Source organism: Triturus cristatus, chromosome 1_1, assembly GCF_964204655.1.
Source record: "Triturus cristatus chromosome 1_1, aTriCri1.1, whole genome shotgun sequence".
Lineage (NCBI taxonomy): Eukaryota > Metazoa > Chordata > Amphibia > Caudata > Salamandridae > Triturus > Triturus cristatus.
This window is the reverse complement of record NC_140579.1, coordinates 43,168,267-43,188,468: the sequence shown is the minus strand read 5'-3', so window position 1 is coordinate 43,188,468 and position 20,202 is coordinate 43,168,267. Positions and strand designations below refer to the sequence as shown.

The 20,202-nt window shown below is 45.1% G+C and overlaps 1 protein-coding gene across 2 annotated transcripts in view; it reads left to right on the top strand.

Annotated features, from left to right (window-relative positions):
• LOC146869314 (solute carrier family 12 member 6-like) overlaps positions 1-20,202 on the top strand; it is an 818,593-nt gene that overhangs the window by 543,841 nt on the left and 254,550 nt on the right. For both annotated transcript variants that reach the window (XM_085648043.1, XM_085647962.1), the window contains one exon: positions 7,734-7,929. In XM_085648043.1, coding sequence (XP_085504169.1) covers positions 7,734-7,929 — 196 coding nt within the window. The remainder of the gene's footprint in view (positions 1-7,733; positions 7,930-20,202) is intronic.

Genomic DNA, 20,202 nt, shown 5'->3' with positions numbered 1-20,202 from the left:
CTTCCAACAACAGAACCAGCATTCTGAGTTTAAGGGCAGACTTATTGGAAAAGAGCATGGTGTAACTTGAAGGGTTGGAACAGCAAGTTTATTAAAAGGAATGTAGCCTAATAGGAAGAAGGAAGAAGGGATCTTTGAGAAGCAATCATCAGGCAATGTGGTTTTTCAGTGATATCATACGCCGACGACACCCAGGTGGTGGTATCAATCTCAAATAACATCAATGACACACCCGATCAATTCAATATCTGTATGTCACACATAAACACTTGGATGCAGAAAAACTGCCTTAAATTGAACGGTGAAAAAACCAAGGTACTACTATTAGGGGCAAACACCTCTTTCTGGTCCCCAAAATGGTGGCCAGTTAATATGGGTGAATGCCCTACTCCAGTCCCAAATGTTAGAAACCTGGGGGTAATATTCGATGAAAAACTGACATTTGAATGTCAGATCAACAAACTTGCCTCAACTTTTTGTGGCATCCTGAAAATGATCAGGAAAATCAGCCCGTTCATCCCTGAAGATGCATTGAAGACATTAGTCACAGCATTGGCCCTTTCGAGACTGGATTACGGCAACACGCTATATGTGGGGTTACAGTCTCAACTCCTACTGAAGCTTCAGCGAATGCAGAATGCAGCAGCAAGATTAATTTTAGATATACCCAAATACGAACCAGTTTCCCATCGGTTGAGAGACCTCCATTGGCTTCAAGTGGAAAAGAAAATTAAATTCAAGTCACAATGCCTAGCATATAAGGCCCTACAGGGCAGAGGACCTTTGTATATAAGAACACATCTCCAAAGATATATACCAACCGGAAATCTAAGGTCAGGTCATTCGCAATTACTGTCAATCCCCAGGTACAAGCAGGACTGTTGGGGAGGCAGAAGTTTCCTGTTAGGAACAGCGAAAACCTGGAACAGCCTACCGATTCAGAAAAAAACAGCACATCACTCATGTCATTTAGAAAGCTATTGAAAACTTGGCTATTTGCCAACTGAAACGCCAAATTCCTAGGACCACCAAATAGTTCAGTACTCCTACCTACTCTAGCGCCAAGACGCCCTCGGGCATACATTGCGCTTTATAAGTCTATAAATCAAATCAAATGAAGCAAAATAAATTACTATAGGGGAAGAGAAGTGAGCATGTAAAATGTGTGTGGAACAACATGTGATGGAGCTGCATTTAGGAGAAAGTTTTTAGTGTGCGACAAGATCAGTTTGGAGGATTTCTTTGTTACATCCAGGAGGTAAGTGCATCTACCACAGTATAGCGTTTTATTCCTCCATCTATCTATGTGAGTGGAAAATTACTCCCTCACCTCTAGTTAATGGCATTGTTTCTCCCTACTAGTACATTCCCACACTACTTCACTGATGCTTAATACCTTTACTAAGTTCCCCTGTGGGGGTGTTGTTCTTAATATAAATACCTTATATTTCTTCTGCATTGGATCTTTCATAAATTGACGTGCTTGAACCATTCCCCATCATAAGGCTCTGAATCGCCAGTAATTTTAAATAGAAGCAAACAATGCTAAAACAGCCTTCAGCCTGAACAACGGTGTTTTCAGTAGCATATGCACATCATTTGAACCCAGCTGAATTTCGGCCAATGAGTTGGAAGTGTTGAGGTTTTATTCTCTCACTAGAGGCCACCATAGCTCGGATTTCTTCTGTCATTGATCCTGTCATCAGACTGTGAGATGTAATCTGATCAAGACTTTTAGCTGCAGATTCCTTACCTTAAAATTATCCCCAGGCGTCAGTCTGGATCTGGGAAAGTTTCATGAGCAGTACCCCTGTCTGCTGGGAGTGGCATCGATCGGCTCCGTCTGGCTTTATTGGCAATGTCCACACCTGTAGTGATGTGTGGTGCCTATACAGGCGCCACCCCAGGCTGCAGACATCAGCTCTTTTCTTTCCGCCCCAGTCATCGCAGTTACGAATAGATCTACCCGTTATTCACTTTTTGACTAGCTTATTTTCCACCTTTGCCAAACTCTTTTGAGAGAATCTTCTCCTGGTGTGACAGGGATGTCATCTCGAAAGTCCGACTTCAAGTCCTGCAGCTCCTGTCACCTATCATGCTGGTGATGGACCTCCACCTTGCTCGTCTCAGGTTCCTCAAACTCAACCATGATGTGAAGACCTGCTTTGACTGTTGTGCAATGAATCCGAAGGCCCAGAGGGAGCAGTCCTTCAAGCTCCTGATGGTTCAGCATGCAATGCCCAAAAGTCTGGATCCCAGTCGAGAGGAAGGTCTCTGGATTGGTTGCAGAACCCAAGATCTTCATTGCATTCAAAGTCCTCAGATCACTCTGGTAAGTCCTACCTCAAGAAGAAGAGCAAGAAGTCGAAGAGGTCTTCGACTTCATCTCGTCCGTCTGCAGGCGAGACGAAGGAGAGTCGACATTCGAGGTTTAGCTCTGCGATTGAGCCAGCGCCTGGGCTGGCTTCGCCCCTCCTCGAGTTTCCAGGAGCTGTATGACCCCCTGCTCAAATTAAGTAGTTTTATGGGGTCATGCACCTCATATTTGAGTGGCCCACCACCGCCGGCGTGCCTTCAGGGCCCGCAGGTGGAGGAGGGACCCCTGCTTGATCAATGCTGGCGGTTCCATCCCAGCACCATTCGAACCCCTAGGATCCATGTATGGATCTAGAATGACGCTGGTTGTACCACCTCGACCTTCCCCAGTGCCAATGCCGCTGCTCACCAACGGCACTGTCCCCATTCTGATCCCCGACTCCGACACAGAGCCAGAGGAACGTCATCCAATGCAGACTCTGGTGCCGACTGGAGCCATGCCTTCCAGGTCGGAGCTGGAGCTCTATTCCTATGGCCTGGCACTCAGGAAGGATTGGGGGGAAGTCTCTGGACCCTGAAGAATGCCAGCCTTTTGACCCAAACATGGACTGGTGTGCGGACTTGGTGGAAGTTAATGGTCTTTCTACTTCTTCAGATACTGCCATGCTTTCTCACCCTACCGTGGTTACAGAGCAGGGAGCGTCCTTTCCAATGGTGGTAAGAAGAGTAGCCGAGGTCCTGGACTTTAGCTGTCCCTCTGTGGTAGCCAAGACTAACATCTTGCTAGATGTTTTTCAGCTGGGAGTGACCCCCATCAGAACCGCTTCTCCCATTTAATTAAGCCCTTACAGACATCTTGCCTGTGACATGGTCCAAGCCCAGCTCCGAGCCTCTTGTGAACATGACAATTGCCTGCCGTGACTGCCCTGCCCCTGGGGATGCCAATTTCTTCACACAACACCCTACCTTGGAGAGGTTGGTGGTCCAAACTTCTACCTCCCATGTAAATCTTTGTGCATTCCCTACCACCCAATAGATAGGGAATCCAAGAGGCTGGACAGCACAGCAGCCTCATTCTCAACCACATACAGGATTTTTATTTAATAAGCCAGTGCCACCACCCCCTCCTCCCTGAATGCCAACACCCCCACCTCCTCTGCAACCAGTAAAACTGCTCTTCTTGCCCCTGCCTTTTCCCATGGGGCCAGATCAATTTCTAGGCCCCATTCTACCAAAACCTAGCGAAACATAATACATCTGCCCCCACATCTTACTCTTATTGCATGCAAGATATGTTTTATGCGAAGATGGACAAGACAATGAGCGGGTGGTCTACATCCTTTCTAAGGAAGGTGACAAATCACCTACACAACTTGATTTACCTCAACATAACATCACCCACTTTCACACCCTGCTAGAAAGAGCAGCAAAAAAGTTTGATTTTCCCTTGGGCTCTGTGGAGCAGCAATGTTTTCTATATGATTTCAAAGAAACTCTGAAAACAAGATCCATTCCGATACTGGAATACGACTGGTCAAAGTGTGTCAAACCATTGCATACATCAGCACTGTGCAGAGAATTATACACATTGAAAAGAAGTACTGGGCACGACTTTCTTTTTCATTGTGTTTAACTGGCCACCTAAAACCTGACTTGGTCATTGAGGCGGAGGACCAGTGTAGATCAAAAATCTGTCACTCAGCTTCAGCACCTCTAGACAGGGATGGCAGGCACATGAACAACAAAAGTTGCAGGGTCAGCTCTATGTTTGCGACATCCATAAAATCTGCAAATGACTTGGCCATCGTCGGATGAAATGATCCCCAGATGTGGCACAATCTTACACCCTCAATCTTTCACCCTCAACCACATCCTGTAGGAGGGGGGAGAAGAGGCTAATGCCATTATCAAGGAGGATGTAAATATATTGGCCATCATTATCGACACAGCAATGGATGTTTCCAGTTTAGACTTTCGGCAGCTCACAGGAGCAGTATTCTTGGGCTGGCGGGACAGGAACACAGCATGCTTCCTCGGAGTTGCCCTGCCTCTGCTACTATTCATGGCTCAAGGAGATCTCAAACCTACAGACTTGGCTTCTCCTAACACAAAATCTAAGGAAGATCTGGCTACTCTATAGTCACAGATCAGAGCCAATGCTATGGCAAAATATCATTGAAGAAAAAGGGAGCTTTCCGACTATGCTCCCAGGACAACCAGAAGAGAGCTTGATTTTCATCGCTGGAGTTTATACAAAAAACACTTGCCCTTCCACCCAGAAAGGAACAAACATTGTCTGCACCAGTTGGAGCTTTAACAAGAGTTGGTCCTGGCTCTCCTGAAAGGAGAAATAAAAAACGTTCCAAAGTTCAAGAGAAATCACAGATTCTGCTCCAGATTATTTCTGGTCAAAAACAATTCAAGCCAGTGGAGGTCAATACTGGACCTGTGAACTTTGAACATGTTTCTGAAAAAACAATCCAAATAGTAACCCTCAAAGAACTCCTGATGCTTCAGGAATGGAACTACCTGACATCCATGCATTTTGAAGATGCATATTTTTCACGTCCTTCTACATTCAAATCATAGGCTGAACCTGAGTTTTTCAGCGGAGTAGCAGAACTGTCAACATAGGGAGCTTCCATTTGGTCTGTAGTCTGCACCTCAGATCTTACTAAATGTGCGGTGTTGATAGCTGCCTTCTTTCAAAGGCAAGGTCACCAAGTATACCTGTACTTGGGCAACTGGCTTGTCATGGCTCCACCAAAGGAAGAGGCTTGTGCCTCCACAGCCACCTATGCGAACCTGTTCCAAGAACTAGACCGACCCAGAATACAGAGAAACCCTCCATCTATCACATGAAAAGATTACAATTCTTACGGGTAATTTTGGACCCACAACTGGGGAAGGTTTTCCTCTTGTAAGAAATAGTTACAACACTTTAGATTATGGCAAAGGCATTTTGCTCCAAGCAAATAGGGCCTGTGAGGATATACAAGTACCTTTTATGACTACTGATCAGGATCTGTATCTCCAGTGATAGCAGGATACTAGATCATGGAGCGACAAAGTGAAAGTCAAAAGACGGCTCAACCGACCCCTGTTGTGGTGAAGACTTCAATCAAATCTCAAATAATATCATCCTTCAAGACCAGAATAATGATGACAACAGATGCTTCACCAGATGGATTGGGGTCACACATGCAGCTGTCCAATAGAGGCCTCTAGTTAGTGGTGGAGAAAGAACCCCACATTAACATTCTGGAATTATGGACCTTCAGACTAGTTTGCAGTCGTTCCTTCCAAGGTTAACAAAACAAGCAGTGTTGATATGGATGGCAAAGACAACCTCTATGTACTGCATTGCAAAGGAATAAGGCCCTGTTCACTGCCAGAAAAGGCACAGCTATTGTGGGAATAGGTCATCATCATTGAGGTAAGCTATAAGGAAGAATGTCTTCCGGAATACCAAAACAACCAGGCAGATGGTCATCCGCTATGCCGTTTCATATTTCCACAAATGAGAATTCACCCAGACTAAGTAGAATACATCTGGGAAATAGGTTCAGCTAACCATAGATCTATTCTCCATCATGGAAAACAAGAAGCACTAGTACTACGGCAGCAGGCTCCATCTGCAGTGGCCTGAGGACAACGCCATTTCGAAGACATGGTCAAAAACGTGTTTGCTTACTATTTTCCTCCATTTAACCTTATTCCCTGGGTACTGAGGAAGGTAAAAGTCGATCACTGTTACCTGATTCCAGTTGTCTCAGCAAGGTCTAGTCTGTTTTGGAACTGCGACCTGCTGAGGCTGTCCTCATACCTGCCAATCGAGTTGAAAAATCTCCCCAGGCTTCCCTCCATACACAACAGACAGATTCTTTAGTGCAACTCGAAGCCACTGAGATTGACTACATGTTTCCTGACCACTTGAAGTATGTCCATATGACTAACCCTTTAAGCATATGAGACACCTTAGCGAGGGCACCTACATCATCTACAGCTAAGGCCTACAATGCGAAGTGGAAAAGACTTAGCGAATGGTGCAAAATGAAGGGCCTTGTCCCGCTTTCCATGCGGCCCTATCAGGTGCTATCGTACTTGCTAGGGCTAGCCAAGAGCTTCTCAATTATTCATCCTTCACTTGGCATCCATCACAAGATTCCGTAGGATGGAAAAACTCCTCATCTAATTTCTAACAGAGAATTTTAAAGCAGTTAATGAAAGGTCACTTTAGTGCCTTTCTCCAGTCAGACGTCCTCCAGTTCCTTGGAGGCCAACACCTGTTTTGAGCCAACTCCTGCTGTCTCTTTTGAACCCAAATATAGAATGCACCTGAAATTCATCTCGCAGAAGGCTGCCCTACTTTCTCTCACCACAGTAAGCAGAGTAGGAGAATCCACAGTCTTTCACCCTTTCTTTGCTTCACCAAAGACAAGGTGATTTTACAGAGCAACCCAAAATTCATGCCAAAGCTCCTAACAAATGCTCACTTGAATCAATCTGTCATCCTAAAATCTTTATTCTCTCATCAGTCTTCTTCTGCTGAGAGATCCTTCCACTTGCTGGATCTTCGTAGGTGCATCAGGTTCGACATAAATAAAACCAAGGACTTGCTTTCTTCAGATGAATTCTTTGTCTCATTCTTCTGTCCAGGAAAAGGCATTGCAATTTGGCTGTCCATCGTCATCACCTTCTCTCACAACAATAGAAAGCATCCACTCCTGGGTGGAGTGAGGTCACACTCTACCAAAACAATGGCAAAACAGCTGCAAGCTGCAGTGTATGCTGGGAGTGTCTTTACAGAACATTTACTGTGCAGCCACATGGAAAAGCAGGCAAGCCTTTACCAGGCATTACTACCTACAAATGAATGAAGCAGCCAACTCAGCAGTGAACAGGCAGTTCTACTTAACCTATATGAATAAGGTAAGGCAGCTTCCCTCTTTATTGAAATGTTATGTACTGCTGGCTATCCGGATTCAAGCATATGAATATATGAAAGAGCCAATGCTCCAGGAAAAAAATGAGGTACTTACCTGTAACTCCAGTTTTCCATCGTTGATATCTTTCATATGTTTAAATACGACCTTTCCTCCTCCTTAGAATAAGGCTCACTATTATGATGTGTACTCTTCACATAATCTGAACCATGATGGGCTCTTGAGGGAGTAAGAGAGCTCAGCAGTTTCAGCTCATTGGCTGTTTTAAATAAGGTGGACGCTCTACTAAACAAACAGTATATTGAGGCCTATGGCCATTTTAACACTGTTTGATGCTATTTAAAGTTACTAGGGATGTCCAGGCTAACAACGAGGAATGATTTCAGCAATGCAGGAAAACTGGAGTTACAAGTAAGTAGCTAATTCCTTCCAAGCTTTCCTAACATTTTTATCCCATATGATTTGTTTCAGACAATCAAGTATGTTATGGAGAAGGAAAAAACGAAGGGTTTCGTCCAGCTGGTGGTTGCACAGAAGTTGCGAGACGGCCTCTCACATCTCATCCAGTCCTGCGGTCTGGGCGGTATGAAGCACAATACAGTGCTCATGGGCTGGCCCAATGCATGGAGACAAAACGAGGATACCAGAGCCTACAAAACCTTTATCAGTAGGTATTCTTCTATATTGACATTGGTGTGTAGAACACTGAATGACTTTTGCCCTATATCACTCCTTTTGTGAGCTCTCCTGCTGGTACACCCAATCAAGAATTCTGGTCCCACCTAGCCGTCAGATTCTGGAACACTTTCTACCAAAATTAAAAAAATCAAAATAAATGGTTCTTTCGCATGAATTTAAACGCATAACCATGTAATGCAGCCTGTCCAAGACTGGGTTTACCTAATTCTGGTGTTTTCTTCTTTTATAATGAGGTCTAATTGAAAACATTAATACATAACATTGGAGAGTAACTACAACCTCGCTGCCCTTTGAGCCCTGAAAAAAGTATCTGAAATGAAGGCAAAAACAGACCGGCTGAACTCTGGCTAACAATTAAGGCAATGCTCCCTTAAGGAGTTTCCCAGTTACATCATGCCTTGTACTGGCAGTTGGCTCAGAGCACCACTTATTTTTCCAGTCCTAAAAGAATGATTCTGTAACTCACCAAGTTTTTAAAACCTTATATTTTGACTGAAAAAGTATTTTTTTCCAAGTTTTTGCCCTCACTCAACGTCTTCCTTAGGCCATAGATTTTTTTGATTAACAATCTGTAGATCTTTCCATCTTTTTCCACATTTTCTCCACAGAGTTTGGCATTCATTCCATCTCTGTTTGTCAAGTGCACCAAATGATCCTCTCGCACTTTGTGTGATTAAGCCTCTCCAATTCCCACACTCTGCAGGAATGTGTTTCTACCAAAAATGACAAAAAAAAACTTTGAAGGATCATGAGGGTATCCCCCCTAAAGACAGACTGGAGGACCACCTGATAAAGGAAGTGCGGGAGGCATAATTGAATGTGCTCCATCAGTTGGTTCAGAGCTCGCAGTCCCTAAGAACCCCCTCAGAGAGAGATCCAGGGAGAGGAGGAGACACAAGAAGCATTGCTGCTACAGGTATAGACCTTGCATCCAATCAATGTTGAGGACACCATTGAGGACAACTTCCAAGAAGCTATTGTTGAAGATGGGCATGCTTCCTACATGCTTGCCCTTAGAAAAAGGACATTTTTTAGACATTGAAGAAGACCCACCATTTGGCGTCACTGATATCTTTTGCTGTTGAGGCATTTGGCTTTCAGATATTCGACTGAGAACATAAACATTGAAGCACAAGAGTTTGACTTCAAGAAGATTACCATCAACTTCTCCCTGTCTAGTAGTTTCTCCAGCCCATCCAAGTAACCCCGATCATTGTCATACGTAATGATGATCCAGTGCAATCACCAGTTTTGCCTCTACCTCTACGGGTGTTGTGGTGCCCACAAACATCGTCCCTCCTAACCTTAGATCACACCTGGCCCACACCTAAAGCTTTGTCACCTCAGACTGGTCCTATCAGTTTACCACATATCACAAGATCAACCACCTCGGAAGAAGAGAAGACCACCATTCCCTTCACCGTCACAATATTTGGATACTGCAACCTATTCCGATACCTACACTCATATCCCTGCTCCAGGATCTACTGTTACTCTAAATAGCAAACCTGGAAATGCCATTCAAAGTACCACAAAGTATTGCCTGTGTTGTAGTTGAGACTTCCCAGCAGAAAGCTCAGCCCAGATCCTTACTGCCACTACTCCCAGGCTTCAAAGAGCTTGCTGACTTTACGTTCCTTTCACCAACGGCCATAAAGACAGCAACACCTCAACTTTTAAAGACATTTAAGGCATGCAATGTGACCCACCTTAGCCTTACCAATCTTAAACCTGATTCTATGGTTGTTTTCAGCGGTGAGGAAACCGCACGTATTGGCTTCGGAAAGCACAATGCAGCCTCAGAGAGAGCGAATGCCAGGACACCTTACAGCATAAAATCTGCAGGACTGCTGCAACATCTCTATAAATGGGCACCCATTCAGTCTAGGAAGGCGTTGTGACCAGTGTGAAACGATAAGCATGTTTGCAGATGACCTGCCTTAAGATGGACGTTAAGGCTACATGGAGGTAATTAGCCAAGGTTGTATGCGGTTTAACAAGGTAATAGATTTCTCCCTTGATGCAGTGAATGTGGCTGCATTGGAGTACTATCGGGGGTTACCACTATGAAGAACATCTGGGTTGAGGCTAACTTCCTTAAAACATGATGCACAAATGAAGATATTGAATGTACTTTACAAGCTTGCTTCTCGTCTGGCCTCAAACAGATGAGGCGATATAGAGGATGCTCTACGAGGTAGAAACACTGAAAGCGGTGGTGCTGTGGAAGAAAAATTAAAATTCTTCGAAGCCCAGTACAAGTATAAGGAAAGGAGTTACCATCTGTACCTGGCTGAGAAGGTTAAACCCCCTTTTTGGAATTCGCAACATCAATAGTAAGCCTCAGCAGTGACAAAGGTACCAACCATGCTGGTTTTATCAGAGTACAAGGTTGCAGCAACATCACCCAGAGTTTGGGCATAAGTACCATTGCAACTCCTGCCAATGACTTTCCCATTTCTTTCCCCTTCTCTGTGTCCCTTTACTGTGAGAACATATCTCAAAGGATGGCAGCGTATATCCAAAGACAAAGGGATTCTCACTTTTGTGTAAAATGGTTATGCTCTACGTTTCAAGACAACTCCTTCATTTCCACCAATAAAGGCCCCCAAGTTTCTACTCCGCCTTCAAAAAAAGAGACTGAAATGTGCATTGTGAAAAAGTCAAAGGCGTCTACTTGAGGTATTTTTTAGTGCTCAAAAAGACCAACAGGCCGACCTTGGAGCACAGAAAAGTCTACCAATATCTCAAGAAAGAAATATTCTGCATTTTGCCAAATTTTTGCATAAATGAACAAAGGAGATTGGACGTGTGGTGTGGATTTACAGGATGCATATTTTGACATTCACTTCGGCAACAACTTCAGAAAGTTTCTGAAATTTGTAGTGGACCAAATTCATCACCTATAGAAAGTTAGTCCCTTCGGGTTAAAGTTATATTCCAAGAACCTTTTTTGGAATGCATGGCAGTGGTTACAGCACATCTAAAGAAAAGCAGACTTTTTAGATATGTTCATGCCCGTATGATTGGGTAATCAAGGCAAGCAACCAGCAGAGGGTGATACAGGATTTTCAAACAGCCCTGAAACTCCTCAACAGTTTGGGTCTGCAAGTCACTCTACAGCAATCAGTACCTGTTAAGAAAATTACATACTTGGCTTGCACTCGACACCATGCAAGGAAAAGTGTTTCCGCCATTGGAGAGCATATGTTCTGTCAATCTCTTCTTTTCTGGCTTCCTTGGCTTCATCCGTATTCATAATCCCAGCTGACAGATTTTAGATAGACCCACTACAACAGATTTGGGCGATCAGGGGAGTCAAAAGTGGGATTCGTTGGAAGACTGACTTAATCTAGCTAAAGAGGTCCTACAGTCTCTAGCATAGTGACTGTTCAGTGGAATCCCCTTTAGGAAGTCCACTTCCATTATCATCCCCCAACAAAATCAGTAGTCATGGATGCATCATTGATTGGCTGGGGAGCACAGCTGGACTGTCTAAAAGTTCAGAGCATCTGGTCACAGAAGGAAACTCGTTGCCATATGAACATGTTAGAGCTCTCTTTTAGTTGAGCCCTTTGATTCTCCCTTCTCTGACAACAGACAAAATTTGAATGAACAATAAAACCACCATGTATTACCTCAACATACTGGGGGGAACCAGATCCATTATTTTGTCAAAAGAAGCACATGCAATAAATAAGTTGTTAATCCGGAGAGGTTTAGAGATAAAGGCGATCCATCTCCAAGGAGCATAAAACAGTTAGGTACACGCTCTAAGCGGATTGTATGAAAATAACCACAACAACAGCAACGTTCTAAGAGACAGTTGTGCGCAGTGGGGAGTACAGCAAAAGGACCTGTTTGCAATTACAGAAAACACCAAATTCCCAGATGCATCTAGGATCCCATTGCCAGGCTATGTGGGAATTGTCCTTTTAGGTCAGTAAGTTTGCAATACACTTCTCCCCAATTCCTCTAACACCTACCACTCTACTGAAAGTCAGACAGGTGAAAACAATGATGATCCTGATCTGATTTACCTGACTGGCAGTATTGGTACTCTAACATAGTTAATCTTTCTGAAAAATCTAGTCTACTGTGCAAACCCAATCTTTTGTCCAAGTGTCAGTGCAAAGTACACCATCCAAATCTGGAACCCTTGAATTTCACAGCATTGTTCTTGAATACATTCAATGTGGAATCTGCCCAAAGACCAGCAGGGCATGTTTAATGAAGAGAAGGAATTTACTACAAGAGCCATTTGTGTTCTTAAATGGAAATGTTTCTATCTATAGTGCCAACATAAGGGCATTGTCCCCCTATCCTGTCAAAAGGAATAACCACTGTCCTACCTACACTGCAGCTGGCCAAGTCTGAACTTCAGTTTTCACTGATTAAGGTACAGTTGGCAGCTATTACTGCTTATGGAAAGGCACTGATGCAGAATTAATTATTCACAACGCCAGTCATTAAGGGCTTAAAGAAAAGTTAGCCATCCAATTTGGACACCTGCACCTATTTGCACTGCTTAATTTTGCACAACAAAAATAAGTGCCTGGCACAATGTATTTGTCAGGATGTCACTGCACCCTGCACTACCAACTGGACCTGCCAACTCTGCCAAATTTCAATATGAACACTCCTTATTAAGTATCACACTCCTACATATGACACTTTGTGGACAATGCCAAGCCACACAAACGTGTAAGAATTGCCTGGACACTCTAGAAATGTTTAATATTTACATTTATTGTTGAACTGATATGCTCTGCTGAACAATAGACAACACCACCTGCAGTGGAGTTTCGGAAATAAGTGCTGGCAATAAGCGCTGAGTACTGGTTCTGAGCACTGTCAAACAGTGGCACAAATTGAGTGCTGTCTACTTGCAAACTTAATGTTCTATCAAACATGATGCCATCTCCATTTTGAGCCTACACTTAAAGTTTCTTTGCAGCATCTATCAGTGAATAGACCTTATTTTATTGCCATGATTTCGGTGAGTGAGATCCAAGCTGTTTCTGCCCAAGAACCTTACAGAGTGCTAAATTCCGATAGTGACTATGAGATCGCCCCCTTCTTTTCTAACAAAAGTAGTTTTAGATTTCCACTTTGATCAGTCTACCTTCTCACCAGTACTTTAAAAAAATCAGTTGTTACAGCCATTAGACATAAGACAAGTCTCGCAGTTTTACTTGGACAAGCCTTAGGAAAGTAGAAAGACTTCTCAGGTGTTTAACTGTGGCCAAAAACAAAAGGGCTTGTTAACATCCAAGCAGTCTACTCCTTGAGAGTATAATGAATGATACCAGTTAGTTAACCACTCATTATCAAGTAAGTCTAAAGCTCATTGAACAAAGGGTAGAGTAGCTACAACTGCTTGGTTAAATAATGTCCCCATATCAGAATTTTGCAAGACTGTGACCTGGAAGTCAGATTCCATAAAGTATTCAATGCAATCCTTTCTGCATTGAATCCGGGTAAACTGTTTCTCCTTACATTATCAATATTTTCAGATCTTGTCTCAGTTTTCTGGTATCTTCAAGTTTTGGAGTTCTGTTATGAGCTTGCTATTCTAATGTTTGGCTTTCAATGAAGATTGTGCAGTGCTGACGGAAATGTTACTTGCAGTCCTAGTTCTACACCCTGGCTTGAAAGTAAATGCTGAAGTTTGGAAAATGTCCCTAGAAATCTCCATATAAAACACTACCAAAAGAACTGGTGGTCTACGGCAACTGTCAGTACGAGGCATGATGGGATTGGGAAGCTGCTGACTCCTTAAAGGAATAGTTTCCTAATTTTTTATCTTTACGAAGTTCGTTATTCTTCCCTTCATTTTTAGGTCTCGACTAGCGTTGCAGCGCATGCGCTGCTCGCTTTGCGAGGCATGTAGTATATACTAAAGTGGGGACGCTTTGCATAAGCTCCACCCACTCTCTGCCCATCTTTTTGTTTGGCTTAGAGCCTAAATGCTGCCTTCTCATTGGTTTTCTACTTGTTAGTCCCTCCTCCTGACGGCCATGGCGTAATTTGTACACATCCGAGGCTATTGGCCCCTTTACTCAAACATTATTTTATGCTCTGTCTCCCCCACTCCCCCCTCCTGCAGTTCGTCACTTCTCGCCCCCCCCAATCACCCCCTCCACTCCCGTTCTTGCTTTTTTAAATGCCCGCAGTCCCATTTGTAATGCAATACTTCTCGCGTGAATGCGTGTCGTATTGCATTGCAAATGCTTGTTTTAAAATAGTGCCTGACGAAGCCGTAGAGTACCGGAAAAGAACCCTCTGTTGCTCCGGAAGTCTTGTTTCAGGTGGAGATTGAGCAAGCACGCTAGCGCTGCTCTGCTGCTGTTTTTAGTTTGGTGCGGAGGGAGGCCCGGAAACCGGGGTGAGAGCCCCAAAATGGTCGAAGGAAAACTAAACGTGGACAGTCTCATCACCCGGCTGCTGGAGGGTGAGTCACGGATGTTAGTGCACGGGGGCTTTACGGAGTGGGAGGGTGGTCAGCAAGGGTGTAGGCCAGGGTGGAGGGCTGCAGGGGGTTGAGGTGTACCGGCCTGCGCTATGGGGCGGGATACACGGAAGAGTGGACACATTTCCTGGGCTTTTGAATGCATTCCCACTGTTGCAGCCTTTTTCACTTTGATTCTGCAGTTACTTGTTTATTACGTTGTGTATATCCCGCTGTACAATCGTGGCCCTACGCTGACCTTGCTTCTATCTCTCCTCTTCATGCTGTTTTGCAGCTCCACTCTGTCTCCTTTCCAGAGGCATTCCCCAGCTTTGCTGATAGTGTAGAAATAATTGGGTCTATGTACGTCTTTTGGACCCTCTGCACAGTCAAACACTCGTCAAATTAAACCTCTCTGACGCTCACACTGCTTTTGCCTCAGCCGAGCTGCACACTTTACAGCAAACAGAGGTGGGTATACCCTCTAACTTCATCTGCAGACAGGATATTTATTCCACGTGAGGGGTGTCCTCTGCTCACCATGGGCTCCAGATTTGATGCCTATACAGAGAAGGAGCAGTCCTCCATCATGCGCAAGAGAGCCGTCCTATGTCACATACATAGCGCCTGAGACCAGAGCTTTAGTGCTACCTGGCACACTGAAAAGGGTGTTACTGAGTGCGGTAAATGGATAAATGCAAGTGACGGTACTCACTATTTAGAGTACCCGTTTGCGCCTGCGAAGTGCAGGTGTTCATTGTATCAGCCTCTGAAAGATGAAAGCCTGAGCCTGCCCTGTCGGGATTCAGGCCTGTGAAATGGGGTTATGTACAGATCTCTCAGCAAGCGCTTAATCCCAAAGATCTATATTTCCAGCTGCATCGGTCTTGTCAGTGGCATTCCAAATTATTAAAAGTAAGAATGGAAGTGGGTGTGATGACAAGAGTGACTGTTTGTAAACGGATACTACTCTGGAGCAGTAGACTTCATTTCGTCGCTAAAGCCTAAAAAATCATCACTGCACTTGCTGAGTGTGAAGAAAATCGACGCAACGCTGCCGCTGAAGGCTCGCTGGCCTGATCATCGCCCCGCATGTTTGCGGCCAGAAAATCATCGCTGCAACTGCTGAGCGTGCAGAAAATCATCGCTGCAACTGCTGAGCGTGAAGAAAATCGTCGCATCGCTGCCGCAGATGGCTCGCTGGTCTGATCATCGCTCCACACGTTTGCGGCCAGAAAATCATCGCTGCAACTACTGAGCGTGAAGAAAATCATCGCTGCAACTGCTGAGCGTGAGGAAAATCGTTGCATCGCTGCCGCTGAAGGCTCGCTGGTCTGATCATCGCCCGCACGTTTGCGACCAGAAAATCATCGCTACAGCGGCTGAGCGCAAGGAAAATCGTCGCTAACCCCTGTTAGCGAGCGGCCATGACCAGAGCGTGAGGAAAAACATTGCTAACCCGCCGGAGCGACATTTCTTGTGGATTATTTGTCAACATCTCAGAACTGTGAGTAGAAGGGTCGCAGAGACCACTGTCCTGAACTGAACTTTACCTTACCCCTTGGAATTATTTTTGCAGCATCCCGAGAGAACTACTTTTGTACAGTATTGTGATTGCCTCGTTATTTGGTCTTGTGATAAGTCTCTATAAATATAACTATTTCCTTTGATAACTACCTGTGTTGTGTCCATTTGTAGTGTTCCTCACTGTATTTGCTGTGTATGATCATCAACGCTTTACACATTGCCTCTGAGATTAGCCTAACTGCTCGTGCTACGTTACCACAGGGTGGAGCAGAGGTTCTCAAGGGGGTGCAGCCCTTCACTCTGACTTAGAAAGAAGGGTCCCTGCTTGTACGGTGGCCATCCACTGCCAACCAGAGACCCCCATTTCTAACAATCTAGTATCGTCAATGTCGTTTTAAAACAACAATGAAGATGTAGCAAAGTAAGAATATTGGTCTAAGGTGTATTAATAGATATTGTAGGCGCGAAGATACCAGTGAGATTTTGAAATTACCAAAGTCCACTTGATGCTCAATAAAAATAATCCATAAGAAACCAACTGTATTATTTTAGCAATTGGAAGTGTGAGCCCCAACATAGAGGGCCATTGTATTCCAAATGATCACTACTGTTTTGGTCCATTGGCAACAAAGCTAACTGCTCACTACTGAAGGTGTAATCTGCATGTCACAGGTCTCCTGTTATAATCTGTTTCCTATTATAACCTGTTTTAACAGGTAGGCCACAGGATGGAATCCTGTCAGGCCATCTTTCTGAAGTCAATAGTATTGGTACTCTACAGTTTTGTGGTAAGAGTATCCTTTCCTAAAGCAGAAATCTTTCATCAGTAAGGTTTAATTAGCTATTTTTGTTATTGATTTTATTTAGTCTATGGCTGTATGGATAAATACCTATAAGGTCCCAAAGGCGAGACCGATTGCATTGCAAATGGTTGTTTTAAGGGTACATACAACTGCAATGTGATAGTGATGCTGTAAAGTTGTTTTATGTATTAATGCTTTCAATCTGAACTCATTTTCAAAGAAGAAAAACATCCAAAATTTAGTAAACACATCCTTAAATACACTGCTGTGCAGGGATATGCATTTACATATATAAGATTTTTACCATTTATGTGAAAATATTTTTGATAAAAATGTGTTCCAGAAACCGGCATGTGGGCGGGACAATTCTATTGTGAATTACTTCAGTGAAGATTCTTACAATGCAGAAGGAGCACATTCGCTTGTTCCTTGTCAAGACCCTTGCTACTGAATTAAAAGTTTCTCACTTCCCCTTGTTGATAAGCTTTTCTGATGGATACTTCTAATCAATTCCTCACCTTTTGAATTTTCCAAGGCATTGACTTCACCCAAAGCATATCAAAGCAACGGCTTCCGCATGCCCGTAGGCAAATCTTCTAACATAAAATCTTGGCCGGTTATGTCAGAGCCATTGCTGTGTTTAAAACGTTTTTAACAAACATTAATGGCTGTGAGAAGTTGGTCTGGTATATGCTGTCCACTAGTTATAGTGGGCACCTTCCACCAGTCCAAACAGCCCCTTATTGATGATAGGTTAAAGACAACCTTTATTGAAAGCTATCCTAGTGGTAGCTATGGAGAGCAACCTTCAGGCTAAGTCTTGAAGGAATGTAAAGCAGCTTGTCTTACCAGTCTATAATCTCTTGAATGGCTGAATGAAAGGAGACCACACCAGGTATATATATTTATAAAATATATCTATTTATTACTAAACACACCCCTCTAGTCTCTTTATGAGGCTAGAGGCAAAAACACATAAGTTACACTTTATTACAGTAAATTAGCACAATACACGTTAGGCCCTGGTGGCGGGCCAAACCATATACTAAGAAAGTGGTATAAGAACCACGACTTAACTAGAAACAAGGCCTAGAGCCTGTAGAATCACTGGGACCCCAAGGAACCACCCAAGGTAATGACACAGGGCACCCACGAGGGCCGTGTGCAGTGTGAGAACACAGCCGCGAGCTCCCGTTAGCTTCTATGGGGAAAGTCGCGGTTAGAATTGTAAAGTTGAAGGACACTTAGAGGTGGACTAGGAACAAACCCTTTTGGACTTAGATGGTTCTAGGGCCAACACCCTCGGGAGGACCGGAGTACTTGTGTTACCTCACCGAGGGAAGCCGGGTGCATAGGTGCCAAATGGTGTCGCGTCGCGCCGTTGTTTTCAATGGCAGGAGACTGAAAAGTGCTGATACCGGGAAGAGGAGAAGTGTCCGAAGAGATCCAAGCCTGGATCGAAGATGTGAAGAACCCGAAAGCAGAGGGGACAGACTCTGGGTCACTTGCCAGTGACCAGGGGCACGATAGACGAATGCCCACCGATGTCGGGTGCTTCAGGTGAGAAGAGGGGAAGCTTGACTCTCCAGCCACGAGGACCAGGGGGCATCGAGGACGACCAGGAGCTGGATTCGAGCTGACCCACGAAGGATGTCGAGTGCTGCAGTGTCGTTGCCCGGATTGGACACAACAAGCCTTGGCAACAGCAACCCACGCAGAAAGAGAAGAAATGCTTCGGTGCGGACCAGCAAGGTCCTGGGGACTCCCCAAGCGATGGAGAGTCAGGGCACATCTGGAGCAACCAGGGAAGCCCAATTGAAGTCAGAGTTGCCTTCACAGGTTCCACCAGTCGACGGACCAGGGATCACGCAGGAGCCTCGAGCGAACACACAAAGGGCAGGCTCACGGAACACTCATGGAGTGTAGGCCAGCAATCTTCGGTGGAAAAGGTGCTCGGGGTCTGGGCTACAAGTAACCCAATACACAGCCTCAAACGACGTTGAGAATCTGATGCCCTTGCAAAAGTGCGCGGTGTCCAGGGGTTCTGGTTCCACGGTACCCACGAGGGCTACAGGTCTCAGCTTTGCTGGGGACTCGGGTCAGCCTCTGGGAAGTCTGGAAACCCAACTCCTGGGCTGCAAAGTCTTCAGCATCCGGCGGGAGCTTCGGAGATGCAGACTGGTCAGATGCGTCTTTGGTGCCTGCCAAGCAGAGGAGTAACTCCTTTACTTCAAGGGAGATTCTTCAGTCATCTAGTCGTGTACATCGTCGAAATTCCGGGATTTCTGTAGCAGAGTTTCGTCCAGGTGTAATCTAAAGTCCCAAGGACAGGGGTTCCTTCTTTATACCCAAGGAAGGGGAGGACTTACTCTAGGGACCCATCTATGGGAGGGTTTGGAAAGAGGGGTGGCTACACCCATTTCCTTTGTCCAGTTTCGCGCCAGAGCAGGGGCTGGTAGCCCCTGCAACTGGTTTGAGCTGGACTATGCACAGGGACACCAAATGTGGCCCCAGTGCAGACTTCAAAGCACTCCTGGAGTGCTCCCACCCAGCCCTAATCCACTAAGGCCTGTCTGGGAGGTGGTAACACCTCCCTGTGACAGAAAACCTATTGTCCAGGCTTCCCCTGCCGGAGTTTCGGTCAGCAGCAGGAGGCCAGACCCGTGTCTGTGGCTGGCAGCATCCATTTTGTGTTGCCAGGGCTCGGTTAGCTGGTACCGGGTATACCGGTGCGGTCATGTCTCTTCCTCTAGAAGGGTGGGAACGTACTCCCACACCAGTTACTGGCGTGGGGGTATGATTCCAAGGTGTTTGACACCAAAAACGACATGTTTCCGTGCAGCCAGTCCAAAGTTAGCATTTACCATTGGTTTATAATGCACTTAAGAGTATATGGTCAGGCTGCATCACAGACCACCCCGGAGAAGAGATTCCGAAGGCTGCAGAGGGGCTCTGCTCATGCATGGGCACCCTCTCACACAAAACCAAGCACCCTGCCTTCAGGATTGATAAGGCCTTCCATGGGGTGACTGATAGGTTTATATGTGCAGTGATAGGTGAGATATAGTGAACCTATACCTCAGTAAGGGGTGCCTGCACCACCTTACCCAGGCTGCAGTAGCAGACCTGTGGTGTCATTTTGGAGGGCTTCCCAGGGGTGGCATAATACATGCTGCAGCCCATGGTAGGCCTCTGGGGTACCAATGCCCTGGGTACATAGTATACCATATACTAGGGACTTGTAAGGGCACCCCAGAATCCAATCTGTGGTGTACCTAAGGTACAAGGAATCAATTTAGAGAGGAAGCAGCTAGGCTGGGGTCCTGAATAGCAGGGACCCAGCCAGACTAAAGTCGAAAAACAGTGAAACATCAGCAAAAAGTGGGGGTAGCCATAAGAATCAGATTCTATTCTCCTACACAACCACCCCCCCCCCCCCCCAAACGCAGGGACATTAAAC